Here is a 17898-nt window from a genome sequence, read left to right as displayed (position 1 = left end):
GATGCACTGCATCAACCACCAAGTTCCAGCAAAGTGCTTGGGCGAATGAGAATGGGAACTCTTTTTTTTAAACATCTGCTCTAACAAATGAAGGGGAAAGGGCACCTCTGCATGTTAAAGACGCAAAATGACAGCCTGCTCTCATGCTCCCTGCATTTTGAATCACACATCGGCCCAAGAAAACGAGACTAAAACAGAACCTTATCATTGGCCCTTTTCAGGCTGAGGACAACTTTAAAATGCTTTAAATGGATGAGCTGTAGGTATTTCTCTGAACATCATCGTGCCAAGCTACAAATTATGCTCAAACTATAATTCAAATCTACTATAAAACAATTGTATTTGCTATGTTTGTTATGCTACAGATGTCCTATTTCTTTCTTGCCAGTTTATCCCTCCGGACAACGCACTTGTTAATGCACACATGGATCTCAGAACTGCCAGAAGCCTTTACCTGTTTCATTGATTCCCCCCCGGATTACTCCAACAACAGTAAAGCAGATTTTCCTAGCAAGGAAATCAATATGACTTTACATTAAAGTTCCCATAAAATGTTTAATGAATTATATGTTAATGATTTATTGTCTATTAATTATGAATTTATAAGCACAACATTTTTGGCATCCGATTTAGCACACTGCACTTCAGTGTCTGGACTCTACATTTGAAACAACTCTCAGATTCTCCCTTTCAATGGCTTAATTGAGAAATCCTTTAGAAATATACTTTATTCTTTGTGTTTGGTATAAGCGCAATCTACGTTTCCACAACACATGTATTGCTCGTAGTGTCTTAGTGTCCAAGCGTTCAGCACATTGTGGTCTCAAGAGCGAATTCAAAAGGTCAGCAAGAAAAGCAGAGATAAATTTAGTAATATATACAAAGATGACAGGTCAATGGATTACCCTTAAAATTCCTAGTATTAACTACACTGCTGAATAGTCTAAAGAAAGGTTAGTATCAGTTCGCACAGACACACGTTTAAAATGCCAGAAGGGACCAGGATATTTTTTTTTGCAGCCTGAGGTTCCTACATGAGCACAGGCTAACACTTTGGCTGGCACCGAGCGTTAGATAAGCAATCACCTTTGGCCATTTTTGTTCCTGTTCTGCCACTGCCATTTGTGCACAGCCTTGGTCAAAGCACTCTGCCCTCTGCCAGCTTTGGAAAAATGGCACAGTTGAGAAACACCATTTATAAACTAGTTTGTGAAGTGATTTGGGATTGGATCTTCTATATCTTATATACAAACGAACCATTAGGTCCTACCTAGAATAATTCCTGCTAGAGGTGGCCTTAACTCTGCCCTTCCAAATTATACTTTAGAAACTGACCTGTCTCCTAGGAGCCTAGACTTTATTGTCAAAACAGAGTGCTATATGCTTACTATTGATTCATCCATGACTGTTCCAGTGTTAAGATGCTGTCAAAGACACACTGCCTGTACTATCACTTCTGTGTAGTAAACTGCACGAGACACTCGTTTCTTAGATCTCTTGGATCTTCTAACATACCAGTTTATAAATTGTACCAAATGCAGAAGACTACAAAACAAACTTAATATGACTTTAACTGTGCATACATAAATTACAAGTGGAAGTTTCTAGATCAACTTTAATTACGTTTAATTAATGTTACAAAGTAGCTGGGTGAAGCTCTGGTTAATGGGGTATGCCACTTCTCAAAAAAAGCAACAGAAACGATGTATTATTCTAATGCTTTTTACACTCACACATGCATGCACCTTACCTAGGAAGAATGGGTAAATGAATTTGATTCATCTTCAAATTACACCTTGTGTGCTCATATGCAACAACATTAATTGACATTGGTAAAGCATTCATAAGATGAAAACTACTGTGTCAGGACTAAGAATCACCTGTACTCTTACTACCTGTTGTGTGGTTCACTCAGTATGCACCATCTATGGTTAGTGACATTATTTTGTTAGAAGAGGATTGCTTTGAAACTCACAGATATAAATGTAGGAATCTTAATCTATTGGTAATAAAGAAAGCATTCTCTGCAGTTTCAATCCTGCAGACTGCTAGGCAGTTAGTAAGTTAGGAAAAACTTATAGTGCCCTTAATCAATGCTGGGTGTAGGAGATAATTCTGCTGCAGCATGATTGATAGAGGGGTTCTCAGACAGGAGCGTTCTCAATAATACTACTGCACCACTAGTGAATAAAAAACAAACAGGCATAATATTTCAAAAACAAGTAATCTATAAACATTGATGATAACTATGGTAACCACAGTGTAGCAGAGCAGGATCTAGTCCTTAACATATGCAGTATGAAGCTGCATATTCTGAATCAGTGACTTGAATTTCATTTCAATTATGCTTTAAGTTTGTTGGTTAAATGACTGCAATGCATAAAGGATTCCAAGAAGGAAGTTATTAGCCACATACACAGTGCTGTAATGTCAAACTCCTGTTTTTCAACAGATGAAGGACTAATCATCACGTAAGGAAGGAGAACTGCACTGCACCTGTATGAGGGGTTGCCAGCCTTTGACACACAGGCCACTTACTTTCCACTGCTTGATTTACAAAACAAAAGCTTTTGGTTTAGAAGATACATGCCCATCCTCAAGGACACCAAAAAGACACTACAGTATCTCTGAGAATTAAAGTGGGAAAACCATGAGATTAAATTCGTTTTCAACCTGGATATTATTTCTGACCCTGTGTTACCTGGAGCTGAGCTTTAGCAGTAAAGTCAAGGTAATCTCAACTCATGATGAAAAAGGTTTACTGCATTCTTTTTGGCTTTATACAAATCTTCCAGTCACCCTTCCACACTGAGATGCTACTGTCACAAAGGTTTGCACAAATGTCTGCTTGTGTTTTTGAAGTGTGAAGTGTGTCTGCTTGTGTTTTGAAGTGCTCTGCTTGCAGTAAATGACTGTGAGATTCACTGTGAGCTATAAACATGTGGCAAAAGTCACAAACATACACAGAAATGTGGTATCCTGTGCTGAAGCCTGAAGAGATTTCAAACAAGGAATCTGCATGCCTGCCAAAGAAGACTCCTGCATGCATTGTGAAGACTCCAGCTCTCATCTTAGATGGGTATCCACATTTTCTCTTTTCTATACACAGGACCATGAACAGGTGGCATGGACTCTGCAGTCCACCGGCATCTACAGCCAATGCTCACTTTACACACTACTACCGGCAAGAAATGCAGCATGTCAGCTGTGTTTTCTTAATTGCTTCAGCAGATTCACGACAGTGGTTTTTAGTACCTGTCAGATGTTCCTGTTAAATGTATTCTTAGCCAAGTCTGATGTCAATATTAAGACTAGTTTGTTAAGTCACTTTTAGCTTTTCCACAAGAAAAAATATTTGAGAAATAAAACCTGGTAGGGTCTACAACAGAAGAAAAATAAGTCCTACCTCTACTACTGCTTTGGCGTCCAGTCTAAAGTTGAAATCTCCAAAGACAAAATACGAAACTTTCTCAAACCGCTGATCTATAATTCTGGAAAAAAGGCAAAACAGAACAAACCTGTCATTCAGCTTTATGTATATGTGAGGATGCACAAATACACATACCTTATCTTCTAAGCACAAACTCAGAAATAATTATTGGAACGATCAAAACTACCAGGTTATATGGAACAATGTATTAACCACGTTTTTGGGCTGATTTTCTTTGCTTAGGCAAGTCTATCTCCAACCCCTGTAAAATAATGCATTTGATTTCCCCTGTCTGGCTGAAAGAGCAATTTGGAAGAAAGCAAGTTTGTGGCAGTTAGTACAAATAATGCAGAACCGGCATTTGGGCATCACAGAAATCTTGATGGCATCATGGAGGTTCTCCACACCTTTGAAAGTTTAAGTATATGGCTTTGTGCTGGGCAGCTAAGAATTAGGAACCCCAAATCAGTGGCAAGTTCAGAATACGTCTACCTTTCAGTTTACTTATCTGTAAGATTGTGATCATAGAGTACTAACAAATGCTGGTAAACATTAAGAACTATATGAGAAATGACATGTTAGGGCTAAACATTAATCATCACAGCTGACAGAGACTGATCTACGAGGTTTTTCCTGGCTCAGTTATAATTCTCTGAAAGACAGTTCTCTTTTTTGTTCAAAGCAGATTTTTACTGAGGTTGTAGCTAACACCTAAGAGATGATCTCTCCAGATGTGGAGTAGAGACTGACTTTTTTCTCAAGCCTGTGTTCAGTACTAAACAGGGAGATAGGGCATTACTGTTCATCTTTCAAATCTTGCATTATTAAAAATTGTTATTATATTATTAGCTTGTCTATTATTAACAACAATTGTTTGGTACTCCTAAAAATGTGCAATTTTACATGCTCCCAGAGATCTTGGCATTTGGAAATCCAGTGATTCACACTTAATTTCAAAACAGGAATCAATACAATTAATTTCCTATCAGTAGCTGGGGAAGGTATGAAATACCCGAAATGCGACTGCTACAGCTACAAAGAATATACACAGACAAAATGCACAAAAAACTGCAATGGTATACTAGCTGTACAATATATAAGAAATAAGGAACAAATGCAAGGCAACACACTGTGTACATTCTGGGAATATATAAACACGTAAGCGTTACGATGCCAGAAACCCCAACTGAGCCAGAGGCAGGGACCCATATAGATAAGTAAAGGATTATAAAGTAATGCACAGTAAGTAGGCTTCCTGGAACAATACTGCCCAGCAAGGAGGCACTCATTTCAAATGGCTTTAAAAGTTTTAATACATTACATCCATTTAGACTTTTCAAAGCTATAAAGAAAGATACAACATTGGATTTACAGTGAGATACTGCTTCTCCTCTTAAAAACATCTCACATTTTTAGTCAACAGTAATCTATTACATAAGGAATATTATTCTATTGAAAAATTAATGTGCATTGGACCTAAGGTAGTGATCATTTGAAGCAAAATCTCTTGCAAAGACTTATCCTTTTCTGGTATGAAAATCTCCAAATCCTTCATTCAGCTGACAAATTATTGCAGGTACTGTTAATAAATACTGTCTACTGTCAGCTCCCAGCAAGCACTGAGAAAAACCTGTCACTCTTGACCCGAACATAACATTAGTTTGATTAGTGCCCTCATGGCACATTAAAGGAAAATGAGAACTTAAAAGTTAAACCATTTACATTACCACAATTTGCTAACATTATCATTGCAAAATCTGATATGCAACTTATACGTAAGAAAAACTGATTTTGCTTTGCCAACTTTCCTGATTCATATCTTAGTTTTGGCTTTCCTCATTGCCATTTACTGCTGACAAAGAAATGACAAATATTGCAGGAATGACATCAAGGTCTAGAGAAGGCCTCTTAAAACAAATTGATATTATGAGAATGATGCCTGTGATTGTATTATGCAAAGACGGATTTTCCAAATAAACAGACTATTCCAAAAATAGCCAGTTAAAATGTCTCCTAACCGATGAACAAAACAGCTGATTAGTCTGCTTCTGATCAATTAATTAAAATTCAGTCATTTCATAGTCTTGCACATTACCTGATTTAAACATGATTTGCATATAAATCAATGCCAGCTTTAAAACTGCTAATTTTAACCAGTTGCTCCCCTTGTAGTTTGTCTTGTTGGACATTTTAGAAAGAGTGTCTCATGACAGACTGAAGTAAAATAGTCCAAACGTTACTTTTCAAGAATGATGCTTTAAGTGACTTCTGACATATCTCCTTTTCACAGGTGGTGAAATTTAGGTGTACAGCAGAGGATATACACATTTATGTACTTATTAAATGATCTGGGATACCTAACAATAAAATATGCTTTAAATGACTCAACTTCATACATGTATGTAACCTACTGTCTTTGCCATTGAGCTTATTATTAGTTCAAGAGTTCCCAAATCTTAGAATTGTTTCAGCAATTTGGTACTCTGATAGCTCTATTTTGCAATACTTACTAGTGCCTACAATTGCACTGAATCAATGGCACAAGAACTAATCTTCTTGATTGTGCTTTTAGAATCAGACTCCAAGTTAGCAAAGGGGATGGCAATAAAGAAGAGTACAGCAATATTTCCTCCCCCAGGAACGTGCAGGAAAAACATCCGGCACTGGGGGGACTTGGATAGAAATCGAGTTCTGCAAAACACTGTGAGTCTTGCCAGGACCAAGGACACACAGTGAAGGTGTTAGGACTGGAGCAAGAGCTAAACAAAAGTGTTCCATTCCTCTTGTTTCTGCGTTCTAAGCCACAAATATATACTGTTCATCACGTGTCCAAGTAAATGAGAAGTCAGAAGACACTTTTTTTTTTACAAGAACAAGTGCTCGCAAATGAACTAGGAAGGCTTCAAAAATCTGCATTATTCTACTTTGCTATTTGTTTCTATAACAATACCCTTCCGTTAACCATGAATCAAATAATCCTTTAAAAATGTTGCCGTGAATCAGTCAGTGGAGTGATAAATCTGAATCATATAAAAAGAAAGCAGCCAACCTATGCCACCAGCATTAATCTTCTGTTTTCAGTGGGAGGACCTAGTGCCATTTCCTTTAACTTGTACTGGCTGACTACCAAATTATCCCGAAGGGCTTCAACACACTTTAAGGCTCTATTCTTTCCTGTACAACTTTTCTAAATAGCTTGTGACAAAATAGGTGACTCAGGTAAAAATTTCATGATTGTAGAGAAGCTACAAATATTTCACTTCCACAACTCTATATGCAAGAGCAAACAAAAATCATCAATGCCTCAACTAGCTGTGCTGCTTGTTGTGACCTATGCAGGGCCATCAAGAGATGATGGGCAATCAGGAAGTATCCAGTGCTTGAATGCAAATAAAATAGAAAACTTTTCAAACAGATTACAGCCCTTCCTTTCCAGAAAGAGAAGTCTTCCCTTTGAAAAGGCTGGAAGAACATTTCTAATCCTTTGTTCTTGCTCCAGAGGGTATTGCTTATGAGAAAAGAGTTTATTTGCACTTAGAACATACCGAAGAAGTCTCTTATGCACGTTTTGGAAATCAAAATAGGGCAAATAACAACCACTGGAAAAAATGCACGCTTATGACTGGGTTTATTGATGACCTTGTTAAACTTTAAAGCACACAAATAAAAATTCCATAGTTGATTTCTCTTCTACTAGTTCCACAAACACAGAACTTCTAATTGCATAGGAGTGCTTGATAATAGTATCAGATTCCTCACACTTGGAACACATTACCTTAATTATTTTGCCAGTTGCAACTAATTCTACATTTTTGACTGATGGCTCTACACTGAAAGTGTTCTGGACTGGTTGGGTTATTCTCTGTTTCTTTTCAAATTTTGTTGTATTTTGAGAAGAGGCAGACTGCAAACAGTTTTTGAAATAGAGTTGAACAGTTTTTTAGACATGACAGGACAGTAAAAGAAGGAAACACTCAATCAAGTAATGTTCAAGTAAAGTTTACAGTCAAAGTTAGTCACATGCTTAAATGTTTTGATGAGTCACACTTTTTTTTAAGGAGTAAACTTCACTGTTAAGGGTGCAAATTTATGTTAAATTACTCTAGCAATTTCTTTGCTGCAAAATAAATACGTTTAATTCTTGTTTTGGTCTAACAACTGCAGGTTGCCTCACACTGGAGATCAGCAACTGCTTTACAAACTTAGAAGGAAGTTACTGTGTCTGCACTGGAAATGTACTTGCTCTGCTGCGTCAGTAAGACTTCTAGCAAAATGACCTCCACGCATCACTGCTTTTTAGCACGGCAGTCCCCTGACACATTTTCCTGAAACCCATGACAAAAACTGTGTTATTCTGGGTGCAACGGGAGAATTACGAGAAACCTCTGAAACCCTCTGAGCTACGATGCTGAATAGCTTGAGCTTGAGCTAGACTGGCCTGCCTGTGACAAAAGCATCACCCAGCTCAGAGCAGGGGCTGGCCGGACCCTGCGACAAGCAAACCTAAAGAGAAGTCAAACAAATGCCTCAGCAGAAGCAAATGCTCAGGGCTTGGTCTTGGAGCCGAGGATATGTCAAATTACTTTGACGTACAGACAGACCTCTCAGTCTGGATGGCAGTGTCAGCTGAACGGATTGTGAAGCGTTTTTTCAATGCCATTTAGGAGATCTGGATGCGATATTCCTACCAAGACTAAAATGAGTAAGAGGCAGAGGTTCCTCTTCTCCTCAATAGTACTGGAAATCTGGGTCTAGTTATTAATTTTAGTCTCTACACAGAACACCGAAAGTACTCACTTAGTGCAATCTTAAAATCAACAGTTCCGTGTTATTGGGATCACTGAAATCCTTTCATAATTTAAAGTACTCATTACAGTAGTTACAATTAAAGATACTTTATGAAATGCACCCTCTTTTATAAAAGCTATATGATGTACTGTATATACATTCCAAACCACTGAAATTCAGCCAGAAAATAACGGGGCAATCAGAAACATGACTGACTTTCCCTTGCTTTCATACTTATCCCCCTCTCATACTGTCACAAGAAAGGAGAATACAAGAAAGTGGCTAAATATCAGCAATTTGGTCATGGAAGAGAGCAGCTGAACGTGATTCAGTGTGACAAGAGGCACTGTGATTTGGCTAAACCATTCCTCAGGGCACTTTGTAAGGAGGATCAGCAGCATTATTCCTTTAATAGCCATGTCTAATGCAATAGCCAGCTGGGTTTTGTCCCAGAGCAAGGTATCAGCATCAGGTCAGAAGGTAACATTCTGTTTACACGATTATTTCCTAAAGCACTTATCTTCTCCTCGGTGTGAAAGTTGACTTTTCTGTTTGTAAGGAGGCCTAAAGAATTGAGGGAATGGGAAAAATTAGCTACACTGAGCTGGAGCTGAATGGCATTAAGTGGGAGGTCTGAGAAAGGCTGCTGCGGCGCTCAGCAGGACACCTTATTAGCCGCGTCATCGCAGTTCATTCAGGCAAGCCATACCAGTGTCACCAGCATTCCCACACAAAGACAAAGTTCTTCACACAGTCTATAAACATGCCTCCCTGGCCAATTCATCCTAACTTGACACCGCTGAAAAGAGGGGCTTGAGGGTTTTTTTTGTTTTTTTTTTTAACACAACAATAACATAACAAAACAAAACAAAAAACTTGCAGCTCTGCCAAGCAGGCTGAATGGAGGAGAAGGAGGGACACTGTCAGGTTTCTTGGGAAGAAACAATCCAGAGGTCAAGCCATATTTTATTCAGTGAGCAAATTTTTATAATAACTAAATGTGTTTAAGCTAAATACCAGCTAATATGAGCCCTTCCGTATTTCTCGTACAGCTTCTGGGGTAAGATATTATCTTTCCACAATCTCCTTATTTTTACAGATTATCCATGCAGTGGAATTAAAGGTACAAAAGCTGCTCTTACAGAGAACACGTGACTGCCTATATAAAATGTCCTTTCCTAAGTAAAGGAATACAATAGTCACAACTAACTACGCAGAGAAGAGAGGACAGCTCAGTCTCGGTGTGGCAATCATTTCTCAGGATAAACTGCTGATCTCCTTTACGTTGACCTCAGCAGAGCTTTGTACCACAGGTTCTGTTTTGATCTGAATCTAGTGAAAGTAACGCTGGCCTACACCTCTGTGTGGGATGGCAACACCTTGTCCCATTTCAGCCGATCGGTGAAGGGTTACCCTGGAGTTGGAGCCAGCAGGGCCGCTGGCACCCTTGCTGTGTGCAGCGCGGCAGCCTGGACCCCCTGCCACGGAGGGTCACCGAAAGGCTGCCGGCGCGGAGGCAGCGCTGCCAGGTGCTCCGCAGCCCCGCACGCGTCCCGCAGCCAGACCCCGAGGGAGCAGGCTTGTACTCATGGCCGCGCTTCGCAAAGGGCATGCTCGACTAACGTCTTCTTGAGGAGAGAGGATCTCACTCCGAAGGGGAATGTTTGCAAAGGGGTAAAAAAACTGAAAGGCAGAAAGTGACTCGACTGTCCCGTTGGTGGGAGCCAAGAGCTAGTGTGGAGGTAGCAGGTGACCTACGGATAAGAAGGTTATACACACTTTCTTTTCCATAGAACTATAATGCCCGAGGTAATAACAACTCCTGCAGTGACTTCTGGTGGAAAGTCAAGGAACGACGACAGTGAAACCTGTCTTCTACCGCAGCCATGTTAAGGAACTGAAGATGAAGGGAATGGAAACGTTAGGTTTTGGCTTATACAAAACTAGACAGAGGATTGCTGTGTGGCCTTTCAGATTTCTGTCGTTCCTATCCTCTCTACTTTTTCCTTTATAAGCGTGAGTAAAGAGATCAGCTTGCACACCTGCACCTCAAGAACTGGTCCACAGGGGCTCCACCTCCAGCAGAGGTTTCAGAGAAAGCTTGGAAACAGAACCCTGTCATCTCTTCTGCGTATTGCCTCCCTTCTGCAGCACAGTCAGCGCTCAGCTCGCACCATTCTGCATTCTCAGATACACATTTAGAGAAAAATTTCAGAAAAATCCCCATCAATTCTGAATAAAAGTTACCTGGTGACTGTCTAAGTGTGCCTCAAAAGTCGTGATGTAAGTGCCTTCATTGGCATGCCTACGGTGTTGCAGCACTGTCATTAAAAAGATAAAGTTTATCATATTTTTGTGCCTTGTTCTTTCTGATATAATAGCTAAAACCTATTAATAACACCAAACCATCTCAAAAGGTCAAGCAGCATACAGCAAGATGAAGGGAATTGTCAAGAAGCTTAGGCAATCATCTTAGCACTCAAGACATTTGCCAGGGCTGTTTAACTAATATGTGATGTTCACTTTTAATTTCAATATAGTGCCATTTGGGCAAAAATGTTGTATTTTTTAATTAATTACAATGTCAGCAGCTATTAAGATTAAAAGAAAGACCACATCAATAATAAATACTTAATCCAAAGAAAGGATTACAAGAAGAGCAATAAAAATCAATTTTTAGAGCTGGAAAATTGTGACTTTTTCCTCACTTGACTGGTATTTTCATTATATTGACAAAACCATGATCTTACCTGACACTGACATTCGCCTAATGAAATAGCAGCCATGTATAATGATGTAAGTACTTGTCAATTTTGCTACAGGAGAATACAATGCTGGGCACTGGTGTTACGTTACAAAGAAATTTTCTTGCTCTTCATCTAATGTAAGACAAAACAACAAGAAGAAACCGGAGAAACTGCACGTCTTTTTGAATATTCCTTTACTTTATCATGGAAGATTAAAATTCTTCCATGTAACTTCTGGAACTCCTCAATGTTGGTAACACTTGGTCATAAGCAGGCAGCAGATAACTGCCATATCTTAATCTGCATGAAGACTGAGACATTGCAATACTTGCTTACTGTTCTGCAGGGCTTGGATGTGGGGGAGCAAAGCAAAAATCCTGTGGTCACTTTGTGTTAAAAGTGCAAATAGCAAACCAGAAAATAACCAGGATATGCGGCAATGGGATACCGATCCATTAACTCATTAAGGCTGGGAAAAGTATTTTTTGTGACAAATCTAGAAAAATTCAGAACAGAGGTACTGTATGTCCTAAACAGTTCATCAATGGGAACAATGGCAGAATGGTTCAGAAATCTTGCCAGATTTGTGCCTTGCCAGACTTGCAACAAACGCCCTTCCCAGTCCGACCTCCTGCGGATAGCCGCGTGGGCAAAGGGGACAGCGGAAGGTGACAGGACACTGGCCATGCCACGGTGCGCTGCTAGCGACAGAAACCCGCACGCTTCCATCGCCTTGCCTGGGGAAACAGCTAGGCTCAGAGGGACTGCGAATTACAAATAAAGCCAACCACTTCTAGAAAAGAGTAATGCAAATTACTAGAAACACAGAAAGACTTCACTCGCAGGATTAAAAAATGCCTGACGTTCAGAAAAGCTAACTAGCAACAAATTTTACATACTTAATTGTTAGCTTGGGCATTTATCCCTTTGAAAATCGCACTGCAGTGGACTGCTGAGCTAAGAGAGGAAACAAACAAGGGGTGACACGACAGAAACATTTGAAGTGCTAAAGAGAAGGGAAAAAACTCTCTCTTTCACAAGAGCACACCGATTAAAAAAATTAGAGCTGTCAACATTAGGTTTGAACAAAGAAAATTCTGGTGGATATAGAGATAGCAGGATCATTTTCCTTGTTGGAGTGAGAAACTGAATCATCTTAGCTGCATCTTAAATCCTACACCGACGGAAGAAAAATAAAGAAGCTTTCATAGAAGGTGAAGCAGTTACAGCTATTTACCTGCCAGTCCATGAAGAATGTCTGCCAAGTCTGTCTACAACTACTTCACAGCACTTGTACAGACAGACAAGCGGCTAAAAATGCTGTAACTTGCATCTGGTTATTTACCTGTTAGGGAGAGTATGTATCTTTGCAGGACACAGAATACGAGACTCAAAGACAACAACCCTCTCACATAGTGATCCTACCTTCCTATGGGAGTAAAAATGTTGAAAGATGGTTTATTCACTTAGTGCCCATAGACTCAAACGGAAGCAGAATGGAGCTCTTTCAACCATTCCTCCATTTTATAACTATCAGCTCATAGCATCATCTTACAGTGAGCATCGTAAATAAAATCACAATAGCAATTTATTTTCATTTCTCTGCAAATTAATAAAAATTGGATCAACAGCCCATATAGATTCTTCTTAATTGAATCATAGCTATCCTGGAAGATTATATGGCTATACGGTAGAACATTTCAAAAGACACAAACCACAACGAATGCTGATGTGAGTGTCACCTTTAGCTAGACACTAATGACTGCTCTTTATCTAGCTCCAGACTCTCTAAGGAACAAATTACAGTAAAAAGAGAAATGTAACTCAATGAGAGTGTGACGCACTCTGCACATTCTCATATAAAGCCATTTTCAGAGCAAAATCAAGCAGGTAACAAGTTATTTGCACCATGTCTTTTTTAAGAGGCATTCTCTCTTTTCTTCAATTGTCTGTGTTTAATTACACAAATTCTCCTGGGAGTGGTATTTTTTAACAATACATCCAATCTAGCCTGTAGTTACATCAGTTATATTCTACTAGAAAGACACAGTAGCCAACTGAGGCAGCTCCAGGAGAACTTATTACTGGAAAATAGGTAAAAAGGAGCAAAGCCTTTATGAAAGATGAGGTGGAGGCTTAGAGTGCCGCCAAAAGCGGCCCCGGCTCACAAGCAGACTTGGCAATCCCTTACTGCGATCCACACCATAGAACAGTGAGTTTGCTTTCGTGAAAACAACCGTCGAGACCCCTTAAGGAAACCTCAGGGCTTTTATCTTCAGCATTTCTTCTGAAAGAGCCACAATTCTATTCACATTAGGCAGACAAAGTGAAGACTGACTATTTTTTTTTTACATGACACCTTTCCGCATGACACCTACAAGTTCTTAAAGTTCTGGATTTTGGATTGCTGATTCTCCAGTCAGATCTTTGCTTCCAAACCTATTATTTATACAGATTTCTTTTTATCATGAGAGGAAAAACCAGATCTTTAATTTACGATTTGAATAATAAATGCTGTAAATTTATTAATAACATGTTCAATTATTAATTAATGCCAAAAAGAACATTTAAAAAAAAAAAAAAAGACCCCCAAATTCTGAAAATAACAGAATAAGGGCAAAATTACTGACTAGGGCTATCGGAAATCATCACTCACTCATTATGGAAATGCATTTATTGTGTCCTTAAAATTACAATCATGTATATTTTCCATTACAATGCATACAAGTACAAAATTATTTTTCTGCTAAAAATATAACCTAAATAAAATTCAAAATGTGTTTGTGTAAACAGGAAGGACATATGAGTTAAATTTTTGACAACTGCATCAAACATGCAAAAGCTCGAGCCAGCAGAAAAACAAGAAGCAAGGAAAAAGTGTCTTTGACTGTATTTGACAGGTTGAAAGTAACAAGACAATTTTGCTGGATTTACTCTTTAAAGAGCATATTATACAAACACGCTAATTTTGAGAGCACTTAACCTTAGTTTAAAGGGGGGGGTATGACTGAATATTAATGAGATGAGCCTCAGGGTGTTTAATGAAAAGCTGTCTTTTTGAATGTGATGTAGGGTTTTAAACCTTTGTTAGAAGACATTTGGGTGGAAGGTTTATTTGCCCTGGGAGTGCATTCTATCTGAATACACAGAAATTTCACTAAACGTTTGAAGGCACATGATTACAGAGAGTTTTCACTTGATGTTAAAATCACTGTTGCAAAAAATAAATAAAATAAAAAAAAATTCCAATCCCCCCCCAAAAGCGAGCTACTCCTAGGATCTTCTCAAATGACCCAGATCTTTAGAGTGAAGTTTTCCTTTGCCTAGAAACTAAGTGGCTTTTCTTTTGCTCATTCAGCTGCTAGTTCTGGGAAAAGCCCAAAGAGAAACATTTAGATTGGAGGGGTCTTTGAGAAGATGTGACAGTTGACTGATGAGCATCCATAAAATGACAAAGAATAGTTGTGTGGAGCCGGTGCATCACATCGCCTCTCCCTGGGAAACTAATTGCTCTGAATTGTTAATAGTAACATTATTTTTCTGGCAATCATTTCTTTTGAATACCCAAAATGAGCATGAAACAGCTCCTTTGACCGGACATAAAAGTTAAATGTCCCAATGTTGATCAAATTAACTTCAGCTATGTGACAATGGACTATATTTGTGAGAAAATAATGAAGGGCACAAAGGGGAGCTTTATGCCAAGATTTCACAGTTGTAATGTAAAAATGTTTCTGTTGAACTAGGCCAGGGAACATTTCAATAGGAAAACAGAAGAGCACTGTCACTTTCTTTAAAAAAAACCACATTCATTTTATGGATCTGAATGCTCTAGATAATTTCAGGAAGTTAAATGGCTGGCACACCAAGAACCACAGTATCAGGCTAACATCTCACGTCCTTGTCCTTCGCAAACTCTCTTCTAATACTTTTAAAGGACCCTATCCTACAGCTTCTACTCATTCCCTAGCCAGGCTATTAAATTCAGTAGACACGTTTCCCCAGCAAGTGTCTAAAGGACATGACTCCTATGCCAATATGATTAATTAATACGACATATGTAAACTACATTTCCTTTCTTACTCTCATGTATAGCTTAAACCTTCCAACTCTACAAAACACAAAAATGCAAGTATTATGCAAATAGGGCTAATTGTACATGGGAATTATCCAAAATGGACCTGGAAGAATTTTTTTGCCCCACAAAATATAAAGCAGGTGTTCTTATTCTCATTTATAAAGCAAATTCAGTTTTGACTGTATCTGTGTCTATCTGGAACAACGTAATTGACTTCTGGGAATTTAGTTTGGGTTTGCATTAGCATTGACAAAGACTCATTACACATGCCAATTTTCTACATATACACATATGTATTCGTAAATATACAAGCAAATATTTGCTTAACACCAGTGTAATTCCAACTCTTTTAGTCTTCAAAGTGTCTATCTAACACCACATTTTCTTCACACTTGCTAAATGGCAAATGCTAAAAACAATCTGGCTCAGCACATACCAGCTAGCTGTCTTTAAAAGCGTTCTTCTCACTATATAATTCATTTTTAACATTATTAAAGCGAAATCATTTCAGAACACCATTGTAAGATTAAACGGTTCTACTCCCAAAACATGTTGTTATGATTATTAATAGATTCCCTCAGAAGAAAACTTTTAGTGGCAACTTTAAATCATTCACTTGACACTTTTTCCTTTGTTTTTTCCCCCCTCTAGCCCCTTCCCTTCTCAGTAATTTAGAGATGTTGGCAGCTTTGTGCTGATGTGTTAAAACCTTGTAGTTAAAATAATTTTGGGGAAATCAACTTCCCTGATGATTTTAACAGTTAAACTAATTCATTTGAGCTTTATTTGCAAATTCTTTTTCTTTTTTGTATTTCAAACTCCTGTGATAGCTTTTACCGTACATGAAAAGGCTGTACTTAATTCATGTTTATGAAGATGCAGCGTGAACAGAACTGTGCTTTCACTTACTCCCACAGTGACCTAAATCAACTGTGAGAAGGTGTTTCTGTTTCATTCAGTGAAGGTTTAGCTCATTAAACTGTTTTCCTTCTCAGTATTGTTCACGGGGTTTGAACTGCATGGCTGTTAAATGCTCTTTAGCAGTTTAAAGGCTTTAAAGGAAAAGACTTATCAGTCTCTGTTTTTAACAGCACTAAATCTGCATTATTAGTTCATGCAGATAGGGGGATTTAAAAGCTCAGCTTGAAACCTCTCTCTTCTGTATTTATCTGACACTGCATAGTTCCAGTAGCTCAGCTGGAAATGTAGATCTATGAAGCTTTAAAGAGAGATTAAAGCCAAGAAAAGAAGTACTTTTCCCCCTATAGATGCTCTCACTTTCCCTTTTCCTACTGTCTGAAGGAGTGATGGCAGACAATGGTCAAAGATGGTTCCCAAAACCCTCTGAATGGGGACACTGTTGGTGGTAGCATTCATTCAAAGTGAGCTTCAGTGTATTGTCCTCCCCAATCAGCAGATCAGAATAGAGTTTGCTGGTGGCTGCCAAAAGGTTAGCAATGCCGATGAAAGGGGTTTCCCATTATTCACTGCTCTTACAGAACTCCCCTTTTGTGCGAGTCAGCCCATCATTTCACTATGGAGGTCCGGATCTGCGGCTGGCTGCTCTCTCAAAATGAACAATTCATCTGAATGCAAGCTCACAGTAGTAGTGTGCAACCTAAAATCGAAGGTTTTCTTTTCTAAGGACAGGGGAGTTGGGGCAGTTTTTGGCAGTGTCACATTTTAATGATATACCATCATGACATCTCTGACCCACAGCTGACACTAATACTACAGTCTTATTACCTTACCCTTGCCAGGGCATCGTGGGAGGTCCAAAGCCAAAATCAGCTAATGAAGCACACTATATGCTGTAAACAAGTGTGCAATAAATAATGCAAAAGGTTTATACAGGTTTGCTAAAGTTCCCTCATGCAAGGCATAACAAAAGGAGAGGAGACCAATGAAGCCAAGAAAAAATGAAATAAAAACAGGCCTTTCCCACACTGCTTTATGTAACAGAACTCAAAACTCTGTGTCTCAAACTGCACTGAGAGTAGATCCCGATCTAAGAGATCTTTTATAAACCACTGCATGCTATCTATTTGCAAACCTTCCAAGTGCCTCCAGTGTTTTCTGATGATTTGAACCGGTTTTACAAGTGATACAAAAGAAGACATACTGGATTTTTCCTTTTCATGCTTGTATCACCCCCAAAAGTGAAAATAAATGCCTATTTTGGAGAAATTCCTACTTAGCCCTCTGCTGGGGTGCACAGGAAAAGCACTTCTTTATACGTAGTGGAAAAAGCAGTCTCTTTTGCTAAAGTATCTGCCTGTCTTTAAATAAGGTAAAACTTACAGAAAGAAATAAAACTTTGGATATAATGTGACTGGAAAGGTATTTATACTCCATTCCACATTTCAGAACCTTTTTCAGTGAAAATCTACACAGGGAAAAACGACAACACTGCATACGCAAAGATATTTTTCAACGCATAACTTAATTTGGTTCAGGAGTGTCTTCAACTTCTAGGTTGCTGCCAGAGAGAGTCGCAAGAGTAAACAGTTACTTGTTGGTGGGAATTCCTCACTGCGTTTGCCATACACAGGGAAGGCTGCAAGCAAATGCAGAAGGAAGAGACACATCGAACCCGTCCTTTCTCTCAGCCCCTCTGACCACGGTCTAAGTTGTGTTGAGCAACGACTCCCCGCAAGTCCCAGGCACTTGCTCTCCTCCCCTCAGCTAGCCGCAATGCACTAGCCCTCGTCACCGACGTGGCACCCACTGTGCTGGGCGGTAGGACGGGGCTCAGCACCCCCCAGCTGGGCTGGGACCTCCCACGTGCAGCACTCGGTGCCCCACAGCAAGACCAGCCAAGCGCCCCTTGCCCAGGCTCCGCTAGGGGAAGGGCA

General features: G+C 39.2%; 1 protein-coding gene across 4 annotated transcripts in view; it reads right to left on the bottom strand.

Annotated features, from left to right (window-relative positions):
- Positions 1 to 17898, bottom strand: part of INPP5A (inositol polyphosphate-5-phosphatase A) — a 262986-nt gene that overhangs the window by 73208 nt on the left and 171880 nt on the right. For all 4 annotated transcript variants that reach the window (XM_075155323.1, XM_075155322.1, XM_075155324.1 and 1 more), the window contains exon 9: positions 3407 to 3491. In XM_075155323.1, the coding sequence (XP_075011424.1) occupies positions 3407 to 3491 (85 nt within the window). The remainder of the gene's footprint in view (positions 1 to 3406; positions 3492 to 17898) is intronic.

This window comes from Calonectris borealis, chromosome 7, assembly GCF_964195595.1.
Source record: "Calonectris borealis chromosome 7, bCalBor7.hap1.2, whole genome shotgun sequence".
In the NCBI taxonomy this organism is placed as follows: Eukaryota; Metazoa; Chordata; class Aves; order Procellariiformes; family Procellariidae; genus Calonectris; species Calonectris borealis.
Note: the sequence above shows the minus strand (reverse complement) of the source record. Positions and strands in the feature narration are given on the sequence as shown.